General features: G+C 55.8%; 1 protein-coding gene across 1 annotated transcript; it reads left to right on the forward strand.

Annotated features, from left to right (window-relative positions):
* Positions 1-1,310: 1,310 nt before the first annotated feature.
* DAG1 (dystroglycan 1) lies at positions 1,311-12,663 on the forward strand (the record flags this gene model as incomplete). Its single annotated transcript, XM_079540267.1, has 2 exons — positions 1,311-1,592; positions 10,170-12,663. The coding sequence occupies 2 exons, from the start codon at positions 1,311-1,313 to the stop codon at positions 12,576-12,578; spliced, it is 2,691 nt and encodes an 896-aa protein (XP_079396393.1). The 3' UTR covers positions 12,579-12,663.
* Positions 12,664-13,744: the final 1,081 nt, after the last annotated feature.

The following is a 13,744-nucleotide window of genomic DNA, read 5'->3' on the forward strand; positions in this document are numbered from 1 at the left end:
CCAGCACTGTTTTCTACCTCTGCTGTTTCTCCTGCCTTTCACTTGAGGGCTTTTTGAGACTGGCAGTGCTCAGATCAGGTATTTGCCTGACAAATGCTGCACCAGAGGTTACTGTGTTCGACTTGCAATCCCACTGCCCACGCTGTGCAGCCACGTGGCCTCCGGGCAAAGCATGCTGCTGCAATGGGTGGCAGGCTGCAGGGTTTGGGGATGGATTAGGTTTCATCTTGACAAGCAAACAGCTTCAGGGGTGAGGAACGCTAAAGCATCCTCAGCCCAAGGACTCAGTGTCCAGAATAGCACAAGCTCTGCGTCAGCCTCAGGGCGCCCACAGCGAGCTCCAGCTTTGTTCGTTAGCTGGGCGGATGCAGAACCCGCCCTGTGATGGCTTTGCACAGGGCAGCTCCCAGCCCTGCTCACGTGCTCTGCACTCAGGGCAGCAGGAGGTGTGTGAGGGCAGCCAGGCATACACCCCCCGTGTGGGAGCTGTGCTGGGGGCTGTGGCTGGTGGTCGTGAGGCAGGCAGGGTTTTCTCTAGGAATTCGGAGCTGCTGCTCTCAGCCTGCGAAATGAAGGGTTGGTTAAAGGTGCCTGAGCACCTGGGTCCACGGCAGTTCAGTTCCAAGTGTGCTCTGTGGCCTCACGTGCCTAGTTTGCTCGGGTCTGATCCTAGATTGTGTGTTGCTGGCCCCAGAGTCAGGCATGAATACTGGCTAATCCCAAAGGCTGGAATAGAGTTTTGAGAAGCCAGGCTATGGGGCGGTGGAGAGGAAGCATCTGTAAGCATCTGTCATGCATCGAGTATCAAAGGTTTCTAGGGGCCTTCATGCTGAGTAATCAGCATTTAAATTTGCTGCTGCCCCAGCCTGAGTGCAGCTTGCCTCCAAAGACCCCTCTGCACTGTGTCTGCCTGGGGCCAGTGGGTGCTCCAGGAGCAGCATAACTGTGTGCATGGAAAGCAGGAGGGTCTGATTGCTCTAGAGATGCTGTACATCAGGGAAAGAGCTGGGAAGTGTTAACTCTTAGGGTTAAAAAAGCGAACTCTTAGGGTCCAAAAGCGAATTAAAACAAACGGGGTGGAAGGTAGGAAGCCCGGCGTCCATCACAAGGAGGTCTGTGCGCGCTGGCTGGCTGGCTGGGGATTGCGATTAGTTTGCTGATGGGTTTCCTTTCCTCACCCAGGTTGCCAGGACGCTTAGGATGAGGCTGCTGTGAGGAGTGGCAGATCCGCTGCCTGCACTGCCGTGCCTGCACACCCCACCCTGCATCCCTCCTCCGGCTGGAGCGCCGTCTGAGAGCCACTGGGCAGAATGACTGTTGGATGTGTCCTGCAGCCCCCGTTCCTGGGGAGGACTTTGCTCCCAGTGCTGCTGCTTGCAGCCTCAGCTCACTGCCACTGGCCCAGCGAGCCGGCAGAAGTGCTGAAGGACTGGGAAAACCAGCTCGAGGCCTCCATGCACTCCGTGCTCTCAGACCTCCGAGAGACTGTGCCGGCTGTGGTGGGGATACCAGACAGCTCCGCCGTGGTGGGCCGCTTCTTCAGAGTCTCCATCCCCACAGATTTAATTGCTTCCAATGGAGAAGTAGTCCAGGTGAGAAATGGCATTCCTTGGGGCTCATTTTCAGCTGTTGGTGGGGTTACCACGAGAGTGCAGTGAGGTTGCAGCAGAGCTCCCTTGAGGCTTTGTAGGGCTGCGGAAGAAGGATGGAGATCTTTCTCACCTCGTTGCAAAGTTTCTTTCCTCTACGGTAAGGCAGTCTTTGGGCCGGCTGCTCAGGTTTGTTGGCTGCATTTAAGCTGTTAAAGCACACAGCCCCTGGGATGACAGGCGTGTTCCTGGGGAGATGCTGCCTTGGGATTGGGGCAGCTGTGGATTGCCTGAGTCTGCCGCTGTGACACTCGGGGAGCTGCTTCACTATGGAAACAAAATATTGTCAGACAAACAGGCTGCGTTCTGGGAGCAGGGCTCTGTTCTGTGTTTGACGTAGTCTTTCCTGACCTTGTCCCTAAGTCCTCTTGGGAAGATGAGAACCTTTCTTTTTGTCTGACCTACTGGCACTGTGGACACCCAAAAGCCAAGCTTTGTAAGCGGTCCTGGGGGCAAGGAAGTGTTGAGACAGCCTGGAGGAGGACAGATGTGCTGCCAAACAGATGCTTGTTCAGCTCTTGTCCTTTTCTGGAAGGGCGCTGAGAAGTTGTCTCAGCATCTGCTGGGGATGGAGAGCTCAGGAAAATTCTGTTTTTGAAAGAAAGCACACTTCCAATCTTAGGGGTTGGTTTTTTTTTCAGAAAGTAGAATTGAAAAATACTTTTAAAAATCCATTTTTGGAAAATGTTGTAACAGGCCAACCTTCGAGTGCCTTTCAGAAGATCAGAGGGAGATAGAGCAACTCAGGAGGCAGCCTGACATCTCAGCCTGTCCTTGCAGGCAGGTTTGTTTTAGCTGTGCCCGCTGTTGAGCAATTACATCAGTGTGGATTCACGATCTCACTGTCTCCAGCTCTGGGATTGCAGCATCCTGATGGCAGGTAGAGAATCTGAAGAATGCATCTGTTATTGACGGGCTGTCTGTCAGATGGGGGATAGAGACGTGCGGTGGGTGAGCCCTGGGGCTAGCTGGAGGTGGGGTGGGCTGGTTTCAGAGCAAGGCTTGTGATGATTGATTAACCTGGTGGAGGGTGGTGGTGGCTGCCCTACTTGAACCACTGCCAGGTGGGGGTTCGTTAGCACAGGACACTTATGTGAGGGTACCAGGCTTCAGCTTTGAAGGGAGCAGACTCTTCAGTGTGGATCTTTGTGAGCAGGAGAGTTGTTCAGGGCTGCTGTGCCCATGAGCTCTGCCTGGTTCATGGCTTGGTGTGTGGTGGGCGCTGCTGCACATCTCACATCTCCTGTGAATTCACTGGAGGAAACTGTGAAGATCTTGTGTTACAGAAATGATCGCTTTGTTTTTGAGTTTTGTTGCAGGCTGGCTTGTTTTGGTGTTGTCTAATGGCTACTTTGATGCAAAAAGGCATTCTCAGTGCTTGTTCAACACCACAGCTTCTCTTCCTGGCACAACAGTCGTCTTTGATAGCTGTAGGGTGGCTCTGTGGTACGTTATTTCAGCCCCATCTAGCAGCTCTGGACAATACTTCTGCCACTGGTATCAAGGAGTTTTTGCTGATAGCAACAGATGCTTGGAGAGCAGCAAAGGGAGCGTGCTGGAGCGGGACTGGAGGAGCAGTTGCTGGTTGGGATGTAGATCAGCAAAGGCTGGGAGCAATTTCCACGCTCATACGTGGGTTTGCCTGAATGCACGTTGCATCTGTTCACCTTGAAATTGATTTTAAAAGTGAGGCAGGCTCTGTGGCAGTGCTCCTGGCCTCACTTAGCAGGCATCTGGAAGGGCTCTCCCTTGCACCGAGAGCTGTGTTGGCTGCTGAGTGAGGCCAGCCTTCCCAATGGGGATTTGATTCCTGGCGTACATAGGCAATCCTGGAGTGCTGGGGTGCTTTCAGGGCAAGCTGCTCTGCTCTTTTTCTCAGGCTGCCTGAGCCAGAGCAGTGATAACATGGTGCATTTAGGGTTTTTCACACAGAGGGTGGTGAGGCACTGGAACAGGCTGCCCAAGGAGGCTGTGGATGCCCCATCCCTGCAGGCATTCAAGGCCAGGCTGGATGTGGCTCTGGGCAGCCTGGGCTGCTGGTGGGCGACCTGCACACAGCAGGGGGGGTTGAAAGTGGATGATCTCTGAGGTCCTTTTCAACCCAGGCCATTCTAGGATTCCATGATCTGGATGTTGCTAAATGGGGTACTTGACCCCTAATGAGAGAGAGTAGGGACACCCTTTTGAGGTGTAGCAGTGAATCAGTGCTTACAAGGAGATGTACTTGCCTACGTTCAGTGCCCTTAAATTTCTAGGAAGCTGGATATCATCTCATTTAAAAAAAAAGAACAATTGATACATGACATCCCCAAACCTCAGGAGCCTGAGAGTGGTGTGGCTGCTCCATGTCTAGGCAGTTCCCACCGATCATTTGTAGGCTCCATCCTCACTATGGTGGGGAGCCCCTTGAAGCTGCCTCCCGGCTCCTCTCCCTGCTCGTTAGCAGATTCCAGCCGCCTGTAGACAAAGTGGTTTTCTCTGCAAACTTGGTTGTGGGCTGGAAACAACGGGCAGCATTGGCAGCGCTGCGGAGGAGTGCCTGGCAGGCGCCTGCCCAGCTGCGTGGGCTCACTGCACAGTCAGGTAGTGCTGCTGCCAGCAGGCACCAGTGCTTCCCTGCTACCCCCTGCCAGCTTCGGAGCAGGTGAGGTGCTATGGCTGAGCACAAAAGCAAGTTTATTCCAGTGCGCTGGGGCAGCGCGTCAGAACGCAGAGGTGGATGTGCAGAGAAAGGAGCAAACCCTGACCTGTTGCATCTCTGCAGCCAGCAGGGCAGCGTGCTCAGCTGCGTCCTGTTGCTGAGAAACTCATCGTACCCAGGATAAAAACAGTTGGATTTCCTGCTCTTATTGCTTCCATTTGAAGGCTGTTCCAGAATTGGGCTGCTCTGATTAAAAATGCGACTTCTAGCCTAAATTTAGAGATAGCTAGAAATATTTGTGCTGCCCTTTAGCCTGAATCTCTCTTCCACCTTCATAATATTTACTTCCTTTATGTATTTAAAAGTGACAGGCATGTTCTCCTGTCTTGATTTGGTTAGATTAAACAAGCCAATCTCTTTAGTCTTTCCCCATAAAATAAGCTTTCTTTTCCTCTCCTGATTTTGCAGCTGTCTCCTGCACCTCTTCCAGCTTGAGTTTATTTTTCTTGTGGGTGCCTGACCAGAGCTGTACAGAGTACTGCAGGCAAAATGTTACTGGAGCCCTGTATAAAACTTCCTTTTCTCTGCTATAAATACCCCATCCCATAATTGTGTGCTTTTCCATGTCTGCCTTTGGCTCAAACTCGATGTGATCAGCTGGAATACCCAGAGCTGTAGTCTTTCTCCTTCCAGTTCAAGAGGTCCCAGAAAAGCACATTAGCCAAGGTGAGTGGTGTGGGATTTGATGTTACCATTCTTGTTCTCAGTGAGGTCTGGGAGTGCAACCTTTAAGGTTGTCCCATGCTCCCTGTGTGAAAATCTATGCCTCCCATCGCTGCCTGAGTGACAGCAGATAATCAGTGCAAGGGCAGCAGCACTAACACTTAGAGCACTGTTGTCACAATTTGGAACAGTGGCTTTTGCAGCAAGTGCAGCTCTGCTCTCAGCACCCCCACTCACATCAGGAAAGCCAACGCCAAGTTAAAACCAGACAAAGGACAGCATTGACGTGGCAATTGCCCCCGTCCTGGCTCCAAGAAGCTGATCTGGCTGCTGGGGAAGCTGTTGCAAAAAGCATCTGATGTCTGCAGGAGAGGCTTTCTGGTGCCAAACTGTGAACCAGAGGCATCGTTTCTCCAATCTGGTTGCAGGAAACAGGAGACATCTGGGCTTCCAGCGTCTCTCCAGGAACACCAGGCAGTGCCCCCAGATCTGAACGTCACGTGCAGTCGCAAGGCATGCAGCTCAAACATAACTGTTAGGTCGTTTCCTTAAACTTCTGCCATTTGTAGCCGTGCTTGGTAGAGCCAGGCAGAGCTGGGGAGCACAGTGGCAGCGCGGGTGGGCAGTGGATCAGGCGTGGGGCAGGTCCCAGCAGCACATCTGCACAGCCAGTGTTGAAGAGAAGTCTCCAGGTGAGCACGGTGGACTCCTCCTGGCCTTGGCTTCTGATGTGTTGGTTGTGCAGTGCACGGCCTCACCGGGCCTTTGTGGGGAAGGTAGGTGCAGCATATAGCAGGGCCCCAAGGAGCTGCTGCTCTGTGCAAGCATAGCTGGTGGTGAAGTGATTACAGCAGCAGAACGAACTTAAGCAGCTGCTGTGCGTGGTGCATCTGTGCTGAGGGCTGGTGAGGCCATCTGAGCGCCGGGTATCAATCTGGGCAAACAAAGTCTTGCTTTCCAGGCAGGAGCCTGATCTTTCCAAAGGTTCTTCTGCTTACCATTTGCTGGAGCGGCTCTTGCTCCACAGCTTTGCTCTCACCAGCCCTCGGGGGGCCTTGTTTTAGGGTTGGGTTGCAGGAGTCCTGGCATTAGAATTGGCCATCAGTGCCATGCCTCAGTGTCAGCACCAGCCCCACAGTGCACTGAGCGAAGGGTGCCGGGCACACCGAGCTGCATGGAAGGGAAACACTTCAGCAGCTTCACCTCGCTCCCCTGTTTCCTTAGACCTTGACTAACTGACAGATGAAGCAACAGCAGCTATTTACAGTGGCTGTGCTGGGATAGAAGTGATGTCTGGAGCAGGTCCAGGCAAAGGGCTTCTTGGGCAGGGCGCTGCCTGAGAGCAATGCTGCAATTGGGGCGATAAGAGGAGCTGATAAGGCTGCTGTTGGGGGGCCGAGAGACTGCTTATCTCCTTCCTGCAGCAAAACAGTTGGGGAGTTTGGCATTTTCAGTGCACGCTTAGTAACAAGCTCTGAATTTGGAGGAGTGGAAAATGTGACTCAATCTAATTATAAACCAGCTCTTCAGACAGGCTGGGAAGTTCCTTGTTTTGTCCTGCTCGGCCGGGCTGCTGCCCTGAGCATCCAGGGAGACTGAAGCAAGGGAAGCAGCAGCACCCTGTGCACAGCCTGACCTGGGGCTGCCAGCTCTGCTCCCCTCTCCTTGCCCCTCTCCCCAGTTCCCTGTGATGTGCTGGTGGCAGGAAGAAAGCTCAGTGCTGGCAGCACCAAGCTCCCAGTGCTCGGCATCCCTGCCCCCTGGTATTTTTGCTTCCCTTTGCCCTTTTGCTTACAGAAAGTTGCTCTGAGGGAAGATCCTGCCCCGAGCTGCGTTTCGAGGCCACGTCAGGCTTTTCCTGCCCCACATTCACCCCCAGCCATGCCACAGGGCAGCGCGTGGGCCGCACCGTGACAAAGCGGCTGCACAAACGGCAGCCACGGGCCCCATGAAAGGAGGGTTTCTTGGGACGCTCCGTGTTCCGCCGTGACCTCCGGTGAAGCAGCCGCTGTGTTCCCTCGCCCAGGCCCGGTGGGGCTCTGAATGGTGCCCTTATAGCAGGAGTGAGGGCATGGCAGGGAATGGCATGAGCTGGGGGCGGCCGCCCGGCACAGGGCCAGCGGGTGGCTCAGGCAGTGCTGGGGGAGCAGAGCGGGGCGGCTGCCTCTGCGTGACGTGGCTGTGTGTGTGCTGCCAGGGAGCAGCTCTGTGCTGCCTGCACACGCCTCACTCCCAGCCTCCAAGGACAGGTGGGGAGGCTCAGGCTGACCCTGGCCGTGCCCTCTCCTGCAGTCCTGCAGGGTGCTGGGGCTCAGCTGATATGTGGACACGGGGAGAAGGGGCAGCGTAGAGCTGCAGGAGCACCCCTCAGCCCTGGGACTTTGTAGGAGAGGGCATGGGAAGTGGGAACGTGGAGTCCTCGGCTGCCCTGGGTAGCGAATGTCTCGCAGCACAGGGTTGGGGAGTCTCCCTGCTGCCCCCAGCATTCACCTCCACCCAGCAGGGCTGTGTCCTGGCACCGTGGCCATCCTGGCATGGGATCACTGCCTGCTTTCTGCAGGATTCCATGGGAGGAGGAGGACTGAATACTTGGAGGATTAGAGGGGACTTTTGTAAGCAAGAATGCAGGTTTTTTCTGCCTGAATTCCCTTGGAGGCAGCAGCTCTGCTCACAGCTTGTTTGCTTGTCTTTGTCTCGTTGGCTACAGGGCTCTGAGCTCCAAGTTTGAAAAACAAATCAAATGGAGCTATCTTAGTTTATGAGCTGCCTGCCTGCTCCTGGCCGGCCTAAAAATAACAGCAGTGCGTGTGTGCTGGGAGCGGGGTCTCCGAGCCAGCCAGACCCCTGTGTGGATTTAAAATTACTCGTTTTGTGATGGTCTGCAGCATGCTGCCAGGCTGCTGTAACCTTTAGCCGATAAGCATTGGTTTACAATTATCTCAGCTACAGGAAAAACAAAGGCAGCCCTCTTTTCTTGAGCAACAGAAGAGTTGTTTTGAAAGCAGAACTCTGCGGAAAATTATGGGGCTAAGGCTGATATTTATGGTGTGAGTGGAAAGCTGGGAAACTGTACATGAAAGCGAGAGATCCTGAATCATTAACCTTGCATTAACCGTGTGCAGCCTCGACAAATACTGTCGGAAGCGATATTGGAAGGAAATGCTGATAGAAGAGTCTGGAGCCCTGCTCACGTGCAGCACAGTTCCCTAACAGCAGTGACGTGACCAGGACAGACCTACACAGAGGGCTCTGCTGGAGCCTAACACGAGTCCTTAAGGTCGTGAGTTGGGTCAGACCTGGGGCCAGCAGCGTCCCCACGAGGTTCTGCTGGTGGTGCCAGCAGTGCATTTCCCTCAATATGCTTCAAGGAAGAGCAGGAGAGAAGTTGGTCCTGAGCAGTTGGCCTCCACCTCCAGGACCCACCCTGCCATGTCTGCCAGAAGAAGCTGTTAAAGTAAAGCTGGTAAAGTAGTTTTCAAAGCAGAAACAGTCACAGTGAGCCGTGTCTCACTCTGTTCTTTTGGCACATGAGGTTGGGCACTATTTCTGAGTCAGTCTGGTTATCCAAACAGCAATGTGAGGAGCACACAGGACTGTTGGTTGTGTGCTGGGAGCCTTGTACGGCAACTTGGGTTGTACAGCAGCCACAGGGAAAAGGGAGCAGCCAAAGCCCTGGCTCACAGGGAAGCTCAGCAGCACGTGACCCTGTATTAGTGGCTTACAGAGCACACGGATGAGGGAGTCCCACACACAGCCTGAAACTACACGTCCTGCTTGCATCTAACCACTCGCTATTAAAATCTGTGTTCTTCTTGACTGTGTGAGTCTCAGCAGCACTGTGGCCACATCCTCGCGTGTGTTTGCTCCTCACAGGTGTGTTGGTGGCTCCTGGTTCTGGGCAGGCCCTGCCACTGTCCCCACCTGGAGCAAAGAGTGCCTGAGGAAGGACAGCCTGTCCTCACCGAGGGGCCCAGCCCATGGGCTCAGCTGGAGGGCTGCTGCTTCTTGGGGCTGCCAGGATCATGGCAGCTCCTGTCCCTGCTGTGGTGGGGAGGAGGGTGCCAGCACTGCCAGAGCCTGCTGCTTTCTGCCTGGCAAAGGGGTGAATAGCAGAACTGGATGGGAGGGCATCATATCTTGGGCCCTGGGCCTGGATGGGCTACATCGGTGTGCAAGGTCCTTGGGACTTTCTACCTCTGGTACAAACAGGAATCTTTATTTTCTGCTCTCTGGCTTAGGCATTAACTAAAAGATGTGCTAACAGCTTTAAACTCTGCTCTGCAAACCATATCATGCCTTGTGACACACTTTCTGGCCTGCCCAGGCTGGCGGAGCGGGGCTGATTCCTGCAGCCCTCTGCTGCTTTGGCACAGAGCGTCCTCATGCTGCTCCCAGCAGGTTCCCAGCCCCTGTGCTATCCTTGCAGACAGCCTCCTTTTGCTCTCCTTACCCTTTTGAAGTAGCAGCTTTGTTCTTAGCAGATGAAAAGCACAAAAGTAGCCAGTGGAGAGAGACGTGGTTGCGGTGCAGCTCTGCGAGCCTCTCTGGAGGGCTCTCGGGCACCCAGGTTTTCAGAGCAGGGCCCTGTGAGGCTGCTTTCCCTGTGGGACTTGTGGAGCAGGCCAGGTACTGCTGCCTAGGGGAGTGGGCTGCTCTCTGCATGGGCACTGAGCTGGGAAACCAGACCAGGGCCCCCAGGGATGACCGGTGCCTGCTGAGAAAGAGGGAGCTGTGATCCTGCGTTGCATTCTGCCCATCTGCACCTCGAGCCCTACAAAAAAAGCATTGCTATGACCTAAAAGCCATAAGTAAACACTGAACTGGAGTCCTGAGGCGTCTGTGGTCTGCAGCTTTATTTCTTGTCTGTGAAAGCAAGTTACTGTATGAAAGTGAAATCCTGCAGGCCAGTGACCTTTGCAGCGCTTGATGAGATCCTGTGGTCCTCCAGGTCTTAGGGACCAGTGCACCCTGCAGAGCCTGTCCTTGTCACCGTGCCGAGGGGATGACACCGGCTGCCCCGCTCCCACCAGGCTGTTCCTTCCCCAGTTGTTACCTTTCAGGTTTCTTCTTCTCGAGCCTTTTAATTAACTGTTATTGTTGCTATAATCTGTCCTGATGCCGTACTTCTAAAAGCGCCTTCTTCTCTTCTTCGGCAGGTCTCCGAAGCTGGGAAGGAGTCCTTGCCTTCGTGGTTACACTGGAATGCAGAGAGCAGCTCCCTGGAAGGGCTGCCCCTGGACACGGACAAGGGCGTCCACTACATCTCGGTGACCACGCTGCAGCCCTTCCCCAACGGCAGCTACGTGCCGCAGGCCGCCAACGTCTTCTCCGTGGAGGTGCACCAGGAAGACCACAGCGAGCCGCAGTCGGTTCGAGCGGCAGCCCAGGATTTGGGCGACGCCGCGCCGTTCGTGTGCGGTGCGGAGGAGCCGGTCACCATCCTGACGGTCATTCTGGATGCCGATTTGACAAAAATGACACCAAAGCAGAGGATCGAACTTTTAAACAGAATGAGAAGCTTCTCGGAGGTGGAGCTTCACAACATGAAGTTGGTTCCCGTTGTAAATAACAGACTCTTTGACATGTCGGCCTTCATGGCTGGGCCGGGAAACGCAAAGAAGGTGGTGGAAAACGGGGCCTTACTCTCGTGGAAACTGGGCTGTTCTTTGAGTCAAAACAGCGTCCCCAACATCAGCAAGGTCGAGGCCCCGGCGAAAGAAGGGACTATGTCTGCCCGCCTCGGCTACCCTGTGGTCGGCTGGCACATCGCTAACAAGAAACCTCACCTCCCAAAAAGGATGCGGCGGCAGATCAACGCCACCCCCACGCCTCTGACCGCCGTCGGACCTCCCACCACCACCGCTCAAGAGCCGCCGACGAGGATTGTCCCCACGCCAACATCGCCCGCCATCGCTCCCCCCACGGAGACAACGGCCCCGCCGGTCAGGGAGCCCATCCCGCTGCCGAGGAAGCCTACGGTCACCATCAGAACGAGGGGCCCCATCGTGCAGACCCCCACGCTCGGGCCGATCCAGCCGACCAGGCTGGCGGAAGGCACCGGGACGGTCTCCGTGCCCATTCGCCCCACGATGCCCGGCTACGTGGAGCCCACCGCGGTGATCACGCCGCCCACCACCACCACCAAGAAGCCCAGAGTCTCCACTCTGAAGCCCGCCACGCCGTCCACGACGGATTCCTCCACGGCGACAACACGCAGACCTACCCGGAGGCCCAAAACGCCCCGTCCCACCAAGCCTCCCAGCACCACCCGCTCCCCGATCTCCAAGCTGACCACCGCCTCCCCTCCCACCCGCGTCCGCACCACCGCCAGCGGCATCCCCCGGCCCTGGGAGCCCAACGAGCCGCCCAAGCTGACGAACCACATCGACAGGGTAGACGCGTGGGAGGGGACTTACTTTGAGGTGAAAATACCCTCAGACACTTTCTACGATAAGGAAGATACCACCACGGACAAGCTGCAGCTGACCTTGAAGCTGAAGGAGCAGCAAATGATAGAGGAGAATTCGTGGGTCCAGTTCAACAGCACCAGCCAGCTCATGTACGGCATGCCGGACCGCAGCCACGTGGGGAAACACGAGTACTTCATGTATGCCACCGACAAGGGGGGGCTGTTTGCCGTGGACGCTTTTGAAATCCACGTCCACAAACGCCCGCATGGGGACAAATCCCCAGTGAAGTTCAAGGCCAGGCTGGAAGGAGACCACAACGCGGTGGCAAATGACATCCACAAGAAGATCATGCTGGTGAAGAAGCTGGCCCTGGCGTTCGGCGATAGGAACAGCAGCACCATCACGGTGCAGGACATCGCCAAGGGCTCCATCGTGGTGGAATGGACCAACAACACGCTGCCTCTGGAGCCCTGCCCCCGCGAGCAGATCCGGACTTTGAGCAGAAAGATTGCGGATGACTCCGGGGGGCCGAGCCCGGCTTTCTCCAACATCTTGCAGCCGGAGTTCAAACCTCTGAACGTGTCGGTGGTGGGCTCCGGCAGCTGCAGGCACATCCAGTTTGTCCCCGTGATGAAGGACGGCAGGGCGATCTCGGAGGCAACGCCGACGGTGGTGGCTGGGAAGGACCCCGAGAAGAGCAGCGAAGACGACGTGTACCTGCACACCGTCATCCCCGCCGTGGTGGTGGCCGCCATCCTGCTGGTGGCCGGCATCATCGCCATGATCTGCTACCGCAAGAAGAGGAAAGGCAAGCTGACCATCGAAGACCAGGCCACGTTCATTAAGAAAGGCGTGCCCATCATCTTCGCCGACGAGCTGGACGACTCCAAGCCCCCGCCGTCCTCCAGCATGCCCCTCATCCTGCAGGAGGAGAAAGCCCCGCTGCCCCCCCCAGAGTACCCCAACCAGAGCATGCCCGAGACCACGCCGCTCAACCAGGACACCGTCGGGGAGTACACGCCGCTGCGGGACGAGGACCCCAACGCGCCGCCCTACCAGCCGCCCCCCCCCTTCACCGCTCCCATGGAGGGGAAGGGCTCCCGCCCGAAGAACATGACCCCCTACCGCTCCCCTCCGCCCTACGTCCCCCCTTAACAAACGGGACGCTCGGGGGGAGACAGGGCCTCCGGTCCCACACCGCTGCCGCCTGCGGGCCGGCCGCCCCCTTGCCGGCCGGGAAGCCGCCATCCCAGCCTGCTCCCCAGCAGGCCGCCCTGCGGCTGTGCCCACCGTGCCGGAGCGCCCGCGGAACCCGGGGGGACACTTGTTTTATTTTTGCCTAACAAGCTTTGGTTTTATTTTATTCATAGAAAAATTCTCGGCTCGAAACCGCCTTTCTGGCGGCGGGCTTCCGGGCACGGCTGGGGCCGGCGCGGAGGGCAGGGAGGGGGGGACGAGCAGGCAGCACTGGGGTGGCACTCTGGGTCTCCGCTGTTTGCCTTTAACACTAACTGTACTGTTTTTTTCTATTCACGTGTGTCTAGCTACAGGACGTAACATGAAAGGTAGCCTAAAAAAATAATTAAATTCAAGGGACTTTCTGAAGTCGATGTTTTAAGTTTTTACATTTAATCTGCTGTTTACCTAAACTCATGTATAGTTCTGGGGGCGCGGGGGGGGAAGCGCTACGCTGCAGATAAGCTCCAGGGGTGTCGTAGGCTTAGGTAGAGGGGTGGCCATAGAGGACAGTCGGCCCTGGTGCTGGGGGCAGCGGGCTCTGGCTTTGTTTCCTTGATTTTATTTTTTAATCGAAGCAATCCTGTTTTCTCTCACGCATCACAACACAGCACAGGTCAGCCTGGTGCGGGGGCACTGCAGGGAGGTGAGCCAGGCCCCGCGTGTGCCCGCATCGCCCCGTGTGCGGAGCAAAGCCGTGGCCGTGGGGTGTTGGGGAGCTGGGAGATGTCCTGCGGCACAGTGCCTCCGTGGCCGGGGCTTCATGGGGGGCGATGCTGGGTGGGCCGCACGGCTGTGCGCACAGGGCTGGGGGCTGGCTGCCGGGAAAGGTGGGGGGAAAAAAAAAAGAGGATAAAAAGAAAAGGAAAATGAAAAAAAGGGAAAAAAAGGAAAAAAAAAAAAAAGAAAAAAAAAAGCGCCAGGAATAGCGAATAGTCGGAACAATCGGTGAAGTCTCAAATCTAATTTTTTTACTAAATTTTTGATACAGCCTCAAATTGTTTTATTAAAAAAGCAAAAGCATTAAAGATGGGTAACGCTGACAGCACTCTGTTGGGCTCCGCTTCTTGGGGCGGGATCCCGCC

This window comes from Tetrao urogallus (assembly GCF_951394365.1).
Source record: "Tetrao urogallus genome assembly, chromosome: 10".
NCBI classification, from domain to species: domain Eukaryota; kingdom Metazoa; phylum Chordata; class Aves; order Galliformes; family Phasianidae; genus Tetrao; species Tetrao urogallus.